The sequence below is a fragment of the Cydia fagiglandana genome, chromosome 18, assembly GCF_963556715.1.
Source record: "Cydia fagiglandana chromosome 18, ilCydFagi1.1, whole genome shotgun sequence".
Taxonomy (NCBI): domain Eukaryota; kingdom Metazoa; phylum Arthropoda; class Insecta; order Lepidoptera; family Tortricidae; genus Cydia; species Cydia fagiglandana.
In genome coordinates this window covers 2,203,369-2,218,968 of record NC_085949.1, presented here as the reverse complement: position 1 = coordinate 2,218,968, position 15,600 = coordinate 2,203,369, and the positions used below count along the sequence as shown (strand labels likewise).

The 15,600-nt window shown below is 39.1% G+C and overlaps 2 protein-coding genes and 1 long non-coding RNA gene across 3 annotated transcripts in view; 2 read left to right on the top strand and 1 right to left on the bottom strand.

Annotated features, from left to right (window-relative positions):
* The first annotated feature begins 391 nt into the window (after window positions 1-391).
* LOC134673289 (uncharacterized) lies at window positions 392-4,856 on the top strand. Its single transcript, XR_010099451.1, has 3 exons — window positions 392-509; window positions 1,468-3,346; window positions 3,500-4,856. It is a non-coding gene; the product is annotated as an uncharacterized LOC134673289 (long non-coding RNA).
* Window positions 4,857-7,035: 2,179 nt separating this feature from the next.
* LOC134673268 (probable methyltransferase-like protein 15 homolog) lies at window positions 7,036-8,781 on the bottom strand. Its single transcript, XM_063531233.1, has 3 exons — window positions 8,610-8,781; window positions 8,281-8,528; window positions 7,036-8,194 (listed from the first exon to the last, which is right to left on the bottom strand). The coding sequence occupies exons 1-3, from the start codon at window positions 8,678-8,680 to the stop codon at window positions 7,188-7,190; spliced, it is 1,326 nt and encodes a 441-aa protein (XP_063387303.1). The 5' UTR covers window positions 8,681-8,781; the 3' UTR covers window positions 7,036-7,187.
* Window positions 8,782-13,472: 4,691 nt separating this feature from the next.
* The window catches only part of LOC134673261 (neurexin 1), a 255,780-nt gene continuing 253,652 nt past the window's right edge, over window positions 13,473-15,600 (top strand). The window contains exon 1 of the mRNA XM_063531225.1: window positions 13,473-13,643. The gene's annotated coding sequence lies outside the window, so the exon portion shown is untranslated. The remainder of the gene's footprint in view (window positions 13,644-15,600) is intronic.

The window sequence follows — 15,600 nt, the reverse complement described above, 5'->3', positions numbered from 1 at the left end:
TACCATTCATCAGCAAAAACCGCACTTAACAGGTACTATTCATCAGCAAAAACCGCACTTTACAGGTACAATTTGTCAGCAAAAACCGCACTTAACAGGTACCATTCATCATCAAAAACCGCACTTAACAGGTACTATTCATCAGCAAAATAGTGACATAAGTGACCATTTTAGGGCAAAATCACCCAAATGGAGTTCACGCGTGGGAAGTTCGCGCAGCTCGGCCTTTGGCCTTTGCAGGGGTTCGAAGCTCACTGTCGGGGTGTCGGCCGGCCAGTTTGCTTATTAAGACACTTGCGAAGGCTGTTTTTTTTTGGGGAAGGTGTGGGAAGTTGGAGTTTAAACATGACCCAATAGTAAAAGTGTCTTAGATAAACGAAACGGCGGGCTGACACACGCCGACGCCGCTGCCGCCGCTGCAGTCGCTGCACAACATGCGCGACGCCGCCGCCGCCGCCACCGACCGCGCCAAGCGGAACGTGCTCTCCTCCGTCAACCGCACTTAACAGGTACAACTCGTCAGCTAAAACCGCACTTGACAGGTACAATTCATCAGCAAAAACCGCACTTAAAAAGGTACTATTCATCAGCAAAAACATTCATTAGCAAAAACCCCACTTTACAAGTACTATTTATCAGCAAAAACCGCACTTACTCATAAACTATGCGCGATGGGTGGGGGGGGGGGGGGGCACTGGGGGGTGCCTGACCAAATGTCATAGCGGGCTCAGAGACGAGGCGATAGTATTTTTATTTTTCAAAATGGCCGACTTTTTTTCCATTACCACATTTAGCTGGTTCGATTCACCGATCAGACAGGCGATAATTGATCATTCTTTGAATGCAGTTCGTTTTGATTTAAAAATAAAAATGAAGCCTTCTTTCAGTAAATTTTCCTATCTACAGTATTTAGAATACTTCCCCTCCATGTGGCAAAGTCGTGGGACGCCGTGTATACCCCTGTATACATTTTTTTTCACTTCTATGCCAGTTTTTCGTAAATTTCAAATTTTTACTTGCGTAGTAGTAAAAAAAACCATGGCCAATTTTGTTTTTCTAGGCCTGAGAAGATAGCAAATGACTCAACCTATCTGCCGTTTTGGCAAACGATGTACCAAACACCCTGTATAACGAAGAGAATTAAGTATTTGTAGACTCTTCTTTTAATTATTATTTCGTTAATGTATTAAATTAAATAATATATTTATTTATTAAATGTTCCATAATTATGTATGTATAAAATTTTGTTAATGGAGTAACGATTGCGCATTATTTGCGCAAAGACATGGCCTTTGCTGGTTTTTATATTGCCATGATTCGTGGTAAAGTTAATAGTTAAAGTAATAAATAATAATGTTAATTTTTCTGATACCTCATACAATGTTATATCCGTTATAAGATTGCAAAGTCACGAACTAAAAGATACGAATGTTATTTTATTTACGTATTTTTTCCTTTTCTTTCCAGGATGACTTGAAGACAGGCAGAGACAGTTAAGTGCTAGTGAAGAATAGACTTTGTGTCGAGGCGTTAAGGATCATATTCTATTGGAATCGCTGCCGTGCCCTGGATATATGGGGAGTGTAGTTCGAAAGTATCTTTAAGAGTTTTATTATTGATACAATGGTATATATGTAGTCATATAGTGGATAGATTGGACTATGAGTTGCTTAGTAGAAATTGAGGAGTAACTGGTACTTAAGCTTAGAATAAATTTAAAAGTGGAAAAATTACTGTCTTGGAGACTTGAACTCACGGCCTGTAGATCGATACCACAAAATAAGTAATAGAATTATCATACAGAACGGCTACGCACCACCCCGCCCCAACTCGCATTACCTCGCCCCGCGACTGGCCGCGACATGAATCTGGCGGACTTCTGGCGTCCTCTCGGTAAAGCGACTTACCCACACATGCACAATGACGCGTGTACAGACGTGCCGCGCACACATATAAACGCAAATGATTTTTGATGTATGGCGTGTCCGCCATGTGTCGATACTCCAGCGCTCTACCATCAAGACCTCATCCATAGCCAGCAAATCTTTCCACCATATGGGTCATATGGGGTTTTTCCACTTTTAAATTTATGCTAAGCTTAATAGCATGGTTCGCAGACGTTTCTGCTTGTTGTAAATTATAACTGGTACTTGGTAAAAAAATCATATCAGATTTCTGTGCAAGAAAAGCATATAAAACTATTACCTCAAAAAATAATGTCTTTAGGGGCCCACTGATTAACAGTCCGCCGGACAGAATCGGCCTGTCAGTTAGAACAAAAAGTTTACAGTTCTGAACAACTCACAGGCAGATACCATCCGGCGGACTGTTAATCAGTGGGCCCCTTTACATCATTGTGGAAAAGAGTTGATACTCTTCAAACTGCTGGATCGATTTCTATCAAACATAGCTAAGTACCACCGCAAGGAAACTCGCTTTCACTTAACACTGGTAGGCACTCGTAACGTAATGTTTGCTCAGACAACCCGCCCAGATAGACGACCGGTTTCTGGGATAGTGCGCCGTTTTTTGCCCGGTTGCGAAAGTGTTAAAACAATTGCATCGAAATCGGTCCATCCGTTTGAGAGCTACGATGCCACAGACAAACAAACAGACAGACATTCATATAACACCCCTCTTTTTAGCGTCAGGGGTTAAAACTTGCCAATTTGTAAATTTTGGTCTCATTTTGCTTGAATTTGAGACATTACTGCCAATTGTAATAACAGGTAAAAAGTGTTGTTTTTTTTTTGCTTTTGGTACTGATTTGCAAAAATAAATGCAACTGTTGTTATACCACACTGTCGTATATAATAAATGTTACTACATTTTTTTATTGCCTAAGACCCAGTTGCACCATTCCACTAACCCGGGGTTAACCGGTTAAACCTGGCGTTACAATGGTTACCAGTATGATTCGACACTAGGTTAACCGTTTAACCGCTTAATCCCGGGTTAGTGGAATGGTGCAAATGGGCCTAATTAAGACTCTATTCGTGTCAATTTAATATATTTTGGAAAATATTAGAATATAAATAAATTTAGAAATTTCGATAAAAAAAGCAAACCGTTTTCATCTCTGGGTATTAACATTATCAATAAGATAGCAAAACCAAAATATTACCATATTTTTGTAAGTTTCTAACAGTTCTTCAGAAAACAAGATTAAAAGGTAAAAACTAGTGCCTACGCCAATTCTTGGGATTAGTTGCCAAGCGGACCCCAGGCTTCCATGAGCCGTGGCAAAATGCCGGGACAACGCAAGAAAGATGATAATGTTAGTATTTAGAGAGGAAACTAGGGACTACGTTTGTATGGAGTAGCGGTTGTCCACTTTCCTCTATTTGTATTTCGTCGGGTGACAAGCAAAAGTCACTAAGTACTATCAAAAAATTAAAGTAACAATGCACTTTATTGCCTTTGTAACACGGTTTATTGTCCAATAATTTCCATGGTGTTAGTTGGTGACTTTTGCTTGTCACCCAACGATTTGACAAAGATACATGTATCTAAAGTACGAAGCTTATGTAAAATTTGATGCTATTTATTTATATTATGTATACGCTTGTATGTTCATTTACGTATGCATGTGCTATTTTCATTTCACTGCCATAAAAACGTTATGTGCATAGACTTCAATACTAAATACGGCGCGATTCGGGAAATGAATTAGACATTCACTAGACATGAAATAGTAACGATATGTGACGTTCCACAGCAAAAGGTACCTTATGGCCGCAATAATATTGGAGCGGCATTAATAATAGCGTAAGTACCAACCGCCATAGGGTACCTTTTGCCGTGGAACGTCACATATCGTTACTATATCATGTCTAGTGAATGTCTAATTCATTTCCCGAATCGCGCCGATAGTGTGTTTAACCCTTCAACGGTCCAGATTAAAAAATACTCAATTCAAGCCTCATTACATCGCTAGGCCTAAAAATTCTGCATAAAAAATACAAAAAGATAATGGTAAAATAATAGTTATACGATCTTCGGTCATGTTTCAATTTATCGCCACTCGTTGCGAATTTCCTACTTTTCGCACTTGTATAGTAATGTATAGTTTGTAGGTTTCTAATAGAGGCCGAAGGCTAATACTATTGTCTATTGTTAAGTAAAACCGCATGTGCCACGTGCCACAACCACCTGCATAAAAATACGTACTTCGGTTACTGAGTGCCGGCGAGTCGAACGCTACAGAACCAGTCTAAAATGTGTCATCGAGATGCGTAACAAAGGCGCGTTATCGGAAAGCGCAGCGACGCTGGTTTTTTGAGCGTTGGACTAGCCTACGCTTAGATGCCAAAATAAGACCCTTTTTTGCAGATAAGTAGCACGTCCGGTTTTACTTAACAATAGACAATAGGATTAGCCGTCGGGCTCTATTAGAAACCTACAAATTATACTATTAATCACTAGGGGAGGGCAGTTGCTCCTTCCCCCCATGCCTCCTGGCGACGCCCTTGCTCCCTCGTATAAAGGACGCGAAGCACGAAGAATTTCGTACATTGACCCGCCATCTCCTATCTCTATCGCACGCGCATAGTTATATTGCTGTCCCGCTCATGATGCCGGCGGTCAATACCACTGTGCGAGCGGGACAGCATAGTGTTCTATATTTGAAGTCCATTGCATTCAGCTACTTTGTACCTACGAAACCGCATTCCAACTGTGGGTTATGTGAATGGGGTTGGCAACTGTCATGGCTCCTCTACACGATGGGCCAGCGCCGGCCACTCCAAGGGACACAGCCATGCGGTAGAATGAGATAGCAATATCACTTGCTCCCTCTAACGCATACATGCGTCCCTTGGAGTGGCCGGCGTTGGCCCAACGTGTAGAGAAGCCCTCAAAGGTTTGCATAGATGGCGCCATCATAGCTTTTTCTATGAGATTTGGCTTAAATGGGTTAAAGGGCAAACAAACCCACTAAAAATTTTCTTTTCACACGATTCTAGGTATTGATAGGGCAAGCTATGCTGGCGCCATCTGCTAAATATTTCGACCGGCCAACTCCATTGTGTATGCTTAATGTTAATTTTCTTTGTATGTCCGAATGTAGACAGGGGGGCTACCGCGAAAACCGAAATTCACAAATTGCGGGGATCTTTCTCTTTTACTCCAATGAAGGCGTAATAAGTGTGACAGAGAAAAATGCCCGCAATTTGCGAATTTCGCGGTTATAGCCCAGAGCTCAAGTTACGTACTACTATAGATACTCATGGCTTACAAATTGAAATCTTAGTCTTTCCCGAGTTCCATGCATAAATACATAAAATATAAGAATCAACAACCATGAAAAAAATCTAGTCCGGAAATATACCAATATCTGTATTTAAAAAGCGAAGTGTTATATATTCCGTTTCAAAAGCTAGTCTTTTGAAGATTTAATCATATAAAAAAAAATGTGGCATCACATCTTGTACATATCTACCTACAGTAAAGGTATGTATTAAATATCAACACGGACAAAGTGCTAAAAATATGTATACTTACACGACCTTATTGCCCATGCATTAAGGTAGTGTGTACATATTTTTGGCACTTTGCCCGTATCGATATTTATTGCCTTGACTGTACATCCAAAAAGAACTACAAGATGCCATGTATAAATTGTTCTAATTTTAACGAATACGTCTAGCTGATAACTGGGCCCTATTTCACCAACGTGCCAGGTCCGACAATTGTCGACATCACTGTTACTGACGTCACAGGCCTCCTTAGGCTACGGTAACCGCTTACCATTAGACGGGCAGTGTGGTTGTTTGCCACCAACATGTTAATTAAAAAAAAACTCCACTATATCGCCAGTTAATAAGTACTTATTTTGCGAAGCTAATGTCAATTGTCGCAAGCAATACGACAATTGTCACGAAATTTCGACACAGAATTCATTTGCTGACAAGAATTACCGAAAGTTCTTTGAAATCTTGTGACAATTGTCATCATTATCATCATAAACATCGTAAGAGAAATACCTGTTTTTTGCCGATATAATAAAGTTTTTAAAGATAATACAATAATGGTGACAAACAGGAATACGGCCCGCCCGACGGTGAGCGATGACCGTAGTCCATAGATGCCTGTGACGTCAGCAACAATGAGACTTGTCGAATTGTCGCACCTGTCACGTTGGTGAAATAGGGGCCTGGTTATACTGACAGCCACACTATAATAATGCCCTGTTTACGCATATTGTAAGTAAATATCGGTATAGTTTGTTTACAACCAAGATGCCAATTCGAACGACACCTTGACATCGAAATGATATTATTTAGTTATTACAAGAGAACAAATTAACATAATTTGGATATCATTGTGATGTCAAAGTATCTTTCGAATTGGCCGATACTCTCTAAAAATCTATACATCTGTAATTTTAGATATGGGACAATATTGATAGCAAGTTTTGGTTGTAAACTGACTTTATGTATAGTTATAATGTTTCCAATATTTTAGTTACTAGTGCTGTGCATTATAATAATTAGTTATAATTTACTCTTGGCAGTTAATATAGCTGTACCACAATTATGAATATGTCTTTTCATTTATTTTTACCAACATTATGGCTCCTCTACACGATGGGCCAGCGCCGGCCACTCCAAGGGACGCATTTATGCGTTAGAGGGGGCAAGTGATATTGCTATCTCATTCTACCGCATGGCTGCGTCCCTTGGAGTGGCCGGCGCTGGCCCATCGCATAGAGGAGCCATTACACCTACTTAGGTACAGTCACCTGCAATAATATGTCACACAACGAAGACCGCAAAAATATCTGACACGATGTTATTTATAGAACGTGTCACATATTTTTGCGGCCTTCGAAGAGTAACATATTATTGCTGGTGACTACCTACTGCTGATCTCTGTGTCATTACATCGGAAATTCAGAAATATGACCTAATTTTAGGAAGTAGACCTAATTTTGATAAAAGGTATAGACATAGGAAATTATAGGAGCCCATAAAAATGCTTGTTTGCACTGGCCCAAATGGGTTGTGGGTAGAAAATACTAAAACATCAGTAAACTAGTATTAAAACAACAGTTTATTAACAAATCTTAGGTTTTAGTGCATTTATTGTAACTACAATATCTATCAACTACAAATGCACAATAAAACATAAGTTCAAGTCACTTTTTCATTGAAATGTAGTCAATCAAACAAGGTTTTTATACCATATTATTTAACTTTAATAGCGGCTCTCAACTTTGCACTTCTGCTCCTCGGATTACGTTCCACCTCCTCGTCAGATGGCACTTCCACATGCTTATTGATGGCTCTCCACGGAGTGTCCAGAAAATAATTGATCGTATCCTGATCCTGCACCATTGTAGGACTGAGGTACTTTAAAGGGACAGGGTTTGCTACTTCATTCACAATATTACCAGCTATATGCCTTTTTATTATTGTGTCTTCTAATGAATGGAAAGTTATCGTGACAAGGCGGCCATGGATTTTTAAATAGTATTTCGCTAAGACCATCCCATAGTTAATTTCGTTCAATTCGTTATTAACAAAGATACGTAAAGCTTGAAATATTTTCGTAGCATTTGACTGTGGTCTCTGAAGTTTGTCTAATCGAATCTCATCCGGGCAGCAAGAATTCACAATATCAACTAACTCTTGCGTAGTATCTATATTTTTGATCATGTACCTGGCTTGAATAATCGTTTGTGCGATTTTTGCTGCTTTTTTCTCTTCACCGTAGATTTTAAATATTTTGTACAACTCTTGCTCATTCGCTGTGGCGAGTACTTCCCTAGCTGTTATTTGATTTGGGTCCCGGCCAGCGTCCATTCGCATGTCTAAATATCCATTCTTGCTAACTGAAAAGCCTCTTTCTCCATTATCAAGTTGCATGGAGGAACACCCAAAGTCGAATAAAATGCCATCAACTGATTGTTGTTTGATTCCTTTCTCTTTCAGAAGGTTTGGTAACTCACTAAATCTACCTAATAGTGGTGTGACTCTGTTGGGATATTCTTCAGCGAGTTTCTGAGCTTTCCCAAAAGCAACTGGGTCTCTGTCTAGAGTTATAAGATTACAATCTGAAGACTCTAGTATTTTTCTAGAATGCCCACCAGCTCCAAATGTCATATCAATGTAATACTCATTGTCTTTTGGGCTTAGATGTTTTATAGCTTCATTTAGCAGAACGGGAGTGTGGTCTTTGTACTCAACATGTTCTGTGGAGAATCTCCGAAGCGGCAAAGAGGTGCGGAATCTCTTGAAATGTCCGATAATCATTTTGAGTCTTTGTTAAAGACTTTGCTGAAGAAACCTTTGTTTTCCTCCTTCAAATAAGTGAGGACTTCACTAGACAGCATGAGATTACACTCTTCGGTGTTCAGTCCGGTCGCCGTACTGTTGTGCGTACGTTTATATTTGTTTTTGTAGTGGTTATCTGCCAGGCGGTTGAGTGCAGCGTATTGACGATTGCACAACTCGGAATCAAGGTTCACCCGCTCTGATGACTCAAAAGCCTCCTTCACTTTGTCTCTGATCACTTTTCCCAAGTCTCTGAAAAGATTAAAAGATATAAACACCTAATTTAAATGTAGTGGATTTGTGACATAACCAATATAACCATTCTCAACGTACCTCTCACCCTTAGTGCTATCCAAGGGCCACTTTGCTATAAGTTTTATAAATTTCTTATACTGACTAGTCATAGCTAGTATTTATCATAGCAAAATGAAGTAATCTAATATCGAACTATTGAAAATTAATGTTTTTAGAGGATTTTATTTTAGGTTAGATAAATAGGTTTGAGTTTGACACTTTACGTCATTCATGATTGAAGCTATTTAAGCGTTTAAAAAATACGCTCTTTTGATGTACGGATTTGCGATGTTCTCCGCGCAATCTCCGCGTCTCAAACGATGTGACCAGTCAAGAGTGAAAAACGTCTCTATGAGTTTAATCGTTACGTCCAGAGATGGCGCTCTACCGCATACCTCCCGTGGTCTCCCGCGGATTAGCGAGCGGTTTAGAACGGTTTGAAAACAAATACCGAGCTTCAATATAATCCCAATTATTTGGTATTAACCCGTCGCTTAATCCTCTTATTTTGGGATATATCATGCTGGAAACAAAATAGAAAATGTTTTTAGGGCTCGGTATAGTCGGTATTTAAAACAAAACAAATCCTTTCCGACGATGCAATCCAAACGTGGATTAGTTAAATATTTTAACAGCTTTCTATTAATAGTGTGTGTGGTATTCCTTTTGTTACACCATACCATGATGTTGGCAAACTAACACACTGCTCGCTGATCACAAAAAACCGCACTCAAATGATTTTTTGGGCGTTTTCGGAGCTATTATATATATATAATACAGTTTAAACTTATAAAGCCCCTCTTTTGTGTCGCGAAAGCCAAAACTATACATACTAACAATTAACAAACTGATATCATTAAATAAATAATACCTACCTATCACTACTTATATATACAGAGTGTAATCGTTAAGTGTAGCCAGGCTATAATTCCGTAAATATAACAGATATCAGAAAACTTCAAATTGATATCGAAAGTGCGTTACCCAGTGAGTAAAATTACATTAATAACTTTTTTTAAATAAAAGCAGAAATATCCCAAACATTAACTTCAAACCCTCCCATACATTTAGTACTAGACGTGCGCGCCGCCGCGGCGCGCCGCCGCCATAAGGAGTCAGCGCGCCGCCGCCGCCGCCGGTAGTTTAAAATTCGCGCCGAGACAAAGCCCGCAAGAGTACAAATTTAAAATCAATGGACATAAAGCGCGTGCGACGTGCCTAGCTTTAGCGTTCCGACTGTTACGTTTTTTTTTAATTCATTGCTTGATTTATTTTAACCCTTAAATCGATAACGACCACTATAATGGACATCCCAAGAAAAAAAATTCTGCACCAAATATTAAAGCATAGCGTTACTTTCCTCTGGTAGCGTACTTACACTACAAGGAAACTACTACTAATTATACTTGAATGATATGTTATTTTTAAGTATGAGTATATAAGAAAATATTGGGAACCAGTAGTGTGAACATAATCTTTTTGTCAAAGTCCTACAGAACGCAGAACTTGCAAGGAAGCATCCGACAGACTGACATTTTACCCATATTTCATTATTTTTTATATGACAGTATTAAGCAGCGTTAAAATAAACGTGTAATAGGTTACTAACTGGTCTGTTTATTACGTGGCAATATGATTTACATAAAAATGTTTTTTGTTTATGGGTAAAACAAGTGTAAGGTCCAGTATTTTGCCCGTTGTAATCGACAACACGGCACTTTTGCTAAGTCCAATATGTTAGACGTTGCCAAGTATGCGAAGAGTAAAATTATTAAATTTTCTGGTAGTTTTTGTGGTAAATAAATTAAATAGAGGGATGTTAGGTGTTTCAAAACATTTTAAAAAGGCATTACTTGCCGTATTACGTAATGAACCAAATAGATAAAAAAATAGTACATTTCGATGCTAGTGCGGAAGGTATGTCATTACCTCACGAGTACCGAGATATCTTGCCACGAGCCGCAGGCGAGTGGCAAGACTCGGGACAAGTGAAGAATGACATTTCCGCACGTGTATCGAACGACGTTTTTTAATACAGTTGCGAAAAAATAAGAAAAACATTGTTAATCGTACACTAAACAAAAGTGGTAACAGTGACAGCTCGGTTAGACGTCGTCTTTAAGTATATTATATCTATGGGCGTTTGGCAGCTATTCCGTTCCATTCAGTCAACTTATTAAGAACGGAATTTTCAATATTGAATATTAAAAAATAAACGTGTTATAATGATGAAGAGGTAAGTAATTAAATATGAAATATGTAATATTTTTCGTATTCTTACATTAACGGTAGGTTTTTATGCTGATTACGACGTTTAAAGGAAACTAATATTAACACTCATCAATAAGTAGTCGTGAATAGGAACAAGTATAAATTTAAAAAAATTGGAAAAGTAAAAAGCACTAGTTCGAGATAACCAACTTTCCGCACGCTAAACAGCTACGTAAAGTAGCACTTTTTGAGCAACTGTATTAAAAAATATTTTTTCCCTGTGGATGTGGTGTATGTGTGTGTGTGTGTGTGTGTGTGTGTGTGTGTGTGTGTGTGTGTGTGTGTGTGTGTGTGTGTGTGTGTGTGTGTGTGTGTGTATGTGTGTGTGTGTGTGTGTTTCCTGTTTGTGTGTGGATTTGTTTTCATCAAGAGACATACCCGATTACATTTGAGAAATTTGTTTGGAAAATTTTGATAAAAATGCATGCATTATTGTAAAAACCATTGCTTAGATGTTACTGCTTCCTAGGATAACCCGCTGTTTGATTTAATGTTAAATAAATGACGTCAATGACTGGTAAAATTATACATACCACCTACGAGCTATAAAGTTATTCCAAAAATATAAAAATAATAGCTTTTACTTCAATTCATTACATAAGTTGACATTATAAGTAAGTATATTTCTAATTTAAAAATGCAATTATTTTATATTTATTTTAAAAAAACATGAATTGGACTAAAATAAACCTTATGCACATAAAGTAGGTAGTCTATACTCGGCAACGTCCAAAATACTGGACGTCTTTTCATTACGCGGCGTATCTTTTTATTTACACCGATCCTGGCAACGTCCAACATACTGACATATGTTTTTTTCATGATATTTCTACAATAAACCAAAAAACGATGTAACACAGTTTTTTTTAGATTTTTCCCGTGTTGATTAAAGAGTTAATCTTGGTTTCTCATTATACGTATATTAAAAAGTTGAAAATCCCACGCCGCCGCCGTGGATTTTTTCGTGGCGCGCCGCCGCCCGATTTTTTTCGACCGGCGCGCACGTCTATTTAGTACGACGACTCACCCCTCAAAGAACGTCGGTGCAAAACCGCTGCAGTCTGGTCAAAGCCAGTCGCACCATTAACCATCCCGTATGAAAACCAATTTCAAAGTAATCTTTCGTTTTCGCAGTCTTACAATAAATGAGCCAACATTTCATTCATAAAGCGTGAACCTCAAATTCTTGTTTCATTGATATCTTTACGGCCAAGGAGGGATTTACACTCAATTTTGACAGCATCCCACTCAAATTCTCCGACCGCGTTCTGCCATAACATGTACAGTTCTAAAAGGTAATATCTTCTGTAAATCCATAAGAAATTCTTCCGTTTCTCTTTTGATCGTAAATAGGAGGAAAACGAGATACGGAGACAGAGTACTTAGCGGTTATATTTGCTGGTGACGAGTACATTGAAGGTTTTGTTACATGTAGGGAGTGTTTGTTGAGGTAGATGCGGCAATGGATAGGGGGTAGGATTAGGGGTCGATGGAAAGCGTGAGAGGTGAGAGGTAACGGTGAGCGTTACAAAGTGTGAGCCTTTTGTCTGGATTAGGGGGAGTTTTCCTTACCGCGTCTTGATCGGTCAGGTCGATACCTTCCATAAACGGGGGTAATAAACCCCCAGTACAAAGCTAACATTGCCTTACCATAATTTACCGAAAAAATCGCCTGAAAAAATGTACCAGTTTGATTTTAATCTTTGCTGACTCTTTCACACGGGACATACTAAGATAAATATGAGATTTAGTCCGCTACTGACCATAAGTCTCCCCCAAGGATCTCGACAACGACAGGTTTTTTGCTGTTTCGCTGCCCTCAACGTGTTCTAGTTTATCGTAGGTACTACCTTTTTGTCGGCGGTCTGTGGCGTTAGTTAGGTCCGTCCATGGAGCTAAACTATACTTAATTTCGATTTGCTAAACGCGACTAATGATTCTCGCTTACATTTGTACGAATGAGAATTTAACATTCGTGGTTTTGCTTTGAACCGTCGTATCTTTTTTTTGACGCTTATCAAACCTGGAACTTTCGCGTTTGACCTACACTTATTTACGCCTATATGTAGAGACCGTGCGTCTTGGAGGGTCTGCCATCTCGTGACCTGAATCGAAAACAATTCATGCTTCTAAGCAGGTGCTGCCCCTTACACTTCACGCTGGCTCTATTTCGCATAATAGGGTCTGATATCTATAGATGGTCAAGCAAATCTTGTCAGTAGAAAAAGGCGCGAAATTCAAATTTTCTATGAGACGATATCCCTTATACCTACAAATTTCAAATTTGCCGCCTTTTCCTACTGACAAGATCTGCTTGACCAAGTATAGTTCTAAAAATGGAAACATTGACATAATGGCTCGCGCCAATAAATATCCCAGCTTCTGTGCTCCCGTCTACTAAACAACAATTTTATTTTCGAAATGCATTCGTGAACCCATTTGCACTTTGCATTCGCAAATGTTTAACTTTCTGCTCCTTACAAGCCTGTGCCCGCGTTTCGTGAAAATTTACAAATGTTCGTGCGGTTCTGAATGCCCTGGGCCCAAGGCTTTCTGCGCTTGGTAAAGCTCCATCCGCGCCCACAAAACTCCCCCCTATAACCGTAGGGCGGGCTGCGCGCGCAGCGTCCGCCATTTCTGTCTGCAGTTGTCCTCAGCGCGGCCTACTCGCGCCATGCACTCACAAATTACATAATACATAAAAAAAAACAATCCCACCATTTCTCTATGACTCTGTGAAGTGACCATCGATTAGTGTGTGTTTTTTTGTGCGCGCGGACCATGGAACTTTTTTAATCGCATGTACGTATGTAGATTGTATTATTGACGCGTTTTTGTGTACGATTTTCATGTCGGTTTTTGTGGATTGTACCCAAGATTGATCGGAAACGGGTCTGGACGAGGGTTGCTGTGTTTTGTGTGTGTTTTATCGATCTTTGGATGAATTTTGTGTAAGTTTTGGTGTGTTTGATGCTTTCTTCCGTGTGGTAAAGATGTCATGCTAAGTTTCCTATGTACGTTTTCCTTTTATTGATCTGCTTCTTATAGAAACCAAGTCAAAACGTACTAAATTTATATATTTATATGATGTATCATATATATATTCCGAATACCTAAAATAAATAATTAAGTTAAAAACCTATATACATCAATGAAACTTTGAACGTATAAAACAAGCGAACAGTAGGTAACAGTAGGTAAACTAATGGTAGTCAATTATTTTAAACCCGGAAGTATAATATTGGATGTATAATTATACACATTGACTTGTTTCTTGCCTCTATTATTGTTATTCATAATGAAATTGAAAAGTCACACAAATACTGAACTGACTACGATAAGGTTCTAAGTGAAGTAAATTGGTACTTTTACCTACTACAAGTGTACATCTCTTTCCTTATTATGACAAATTAAAGTGATGCAGCTACACAACGCGATGACAAATCACGAAGTGAGTTGCTGCCATTAACCCTTTAAAGCGCAAAAATTTCCGAGGTTCAAGCCTTCCTGACGCTCGATAGTCCTAATGGTTCTGGCTAGAAAAAAAAGGGTGAAAAGTTATGTTATGTGCCTACATTGCGAATAGTTAACACATTCAGGGCCAAGAACCGGATTGTCCGGTACACTGTTCGTAGAGACTACGCGCTCCAGACAGCGAAACTGTGGCTACGCGCTGAGAGCGTAACCCGTAGCTCTTAGTAGCAATGAATCTGTTTTTGCGTTAAATTCAATGAGTTTTATTGCCACCAGACCGGCTAGCATGACTTGCGTTCCGCGTGCGACTCCATACTTGAAGTCGCGCTAGATGTACGAGTCGCGCGCGAGAATGAAAGTCATGCTAGCAGGGGTATAATAAGGTTTCACAAACTTGCCACGTGTTTTTTTAAACGGCAAATCGATACCAAAAACGTGCCAAAAAAGTCGTCCAGTTTCTATGAAAATGTGACGTTTACAGCATTTTTTCACTTGAAGTCCGTGCAAAGCTTTAGCTTAGACAGACTTTAAACACTTTAGGTCCCATGAAGTCCGTGCAAAGCTTTAGCTTACCCCGGCTACACACGTAACGATAAATCGTAGCGATAAAACTGTGCAGTCCGATTTGCGCAGTTTTATCTACCGTGTGTATGACAAATCGTTACGATAATCCACAACGATTTATCGTTAAGTGTGTGGCCTGCATTAGACAGACTTTAAACACTTTAGGTCCCATACGCACGAGCGCTTTTTCAACGCGCGTTAAAAAAGTGCTTGAATCTACCCGCACGCTAAATTCGATTTAATGAACAAGGATTAAAGTTGAAAATCCAACAACGCTTGATAAAAAGCGCTACCGCCATCGTGTAATACTCGTTTTCATTTGTGTCAATCAAATGCTTTTTTAATGCGCGTTTAAAATGCTCTCGTGCGAATTAAGCCTTATGGTAATATAATGGCACCATTAAGGTTTACAAGAGAGTTTCACCATTAATTTGAGCATTGCAACAGTTGTTATTTTAGGTAGCCTCCAATTAAATAGTGTTTTGGCTTCCTGCCCATTTCCATTCACGATTACTCGAAAAGTGCAGTAAGTCATGCGAAGTGCTAAGTTATGGTAAATTATTCAGGCTTTGCTTACCATAAGCCAAAGTTCTATGCCAGGTCTTTAGACTAGGGAAAATACATTAGCTACTTAACTCAAACTTTGTAATTTTTAGGGTTCCGTACTCAATGTCATGTTAATTATAAGATGTAATAATGTTTTGAAAAGATGTGTCCCGCC

What these genes read in the sequence shown, in the direction of transcription:
- LOC134673268 (XM_063531233.1), bottom strand. Translation starts at nt 8,680, where the DNA reads ATGACTAGTCAGTATAAGAAATTTATAAAACTTATAGCAAAGTGGCCC. An exon ending in GATAGCACTAAGGGTGAGAG is followed by an intron (nt 8,529 to 8,609) that starts GTACGTTGAGAA and finishes TAATCTTTTCAG; the next exon opens with AGACTTGGGAAAAGTGATCA. An exon ending in GGAAAACAAAGGTTTCTTCA is followed by an intron (nt 8,195 to 8,280) that starts GCAAAGTCTTTA and finishes GATTCTCCACAG; the next exon opens with AACATGTTGAGTACAAAGAC.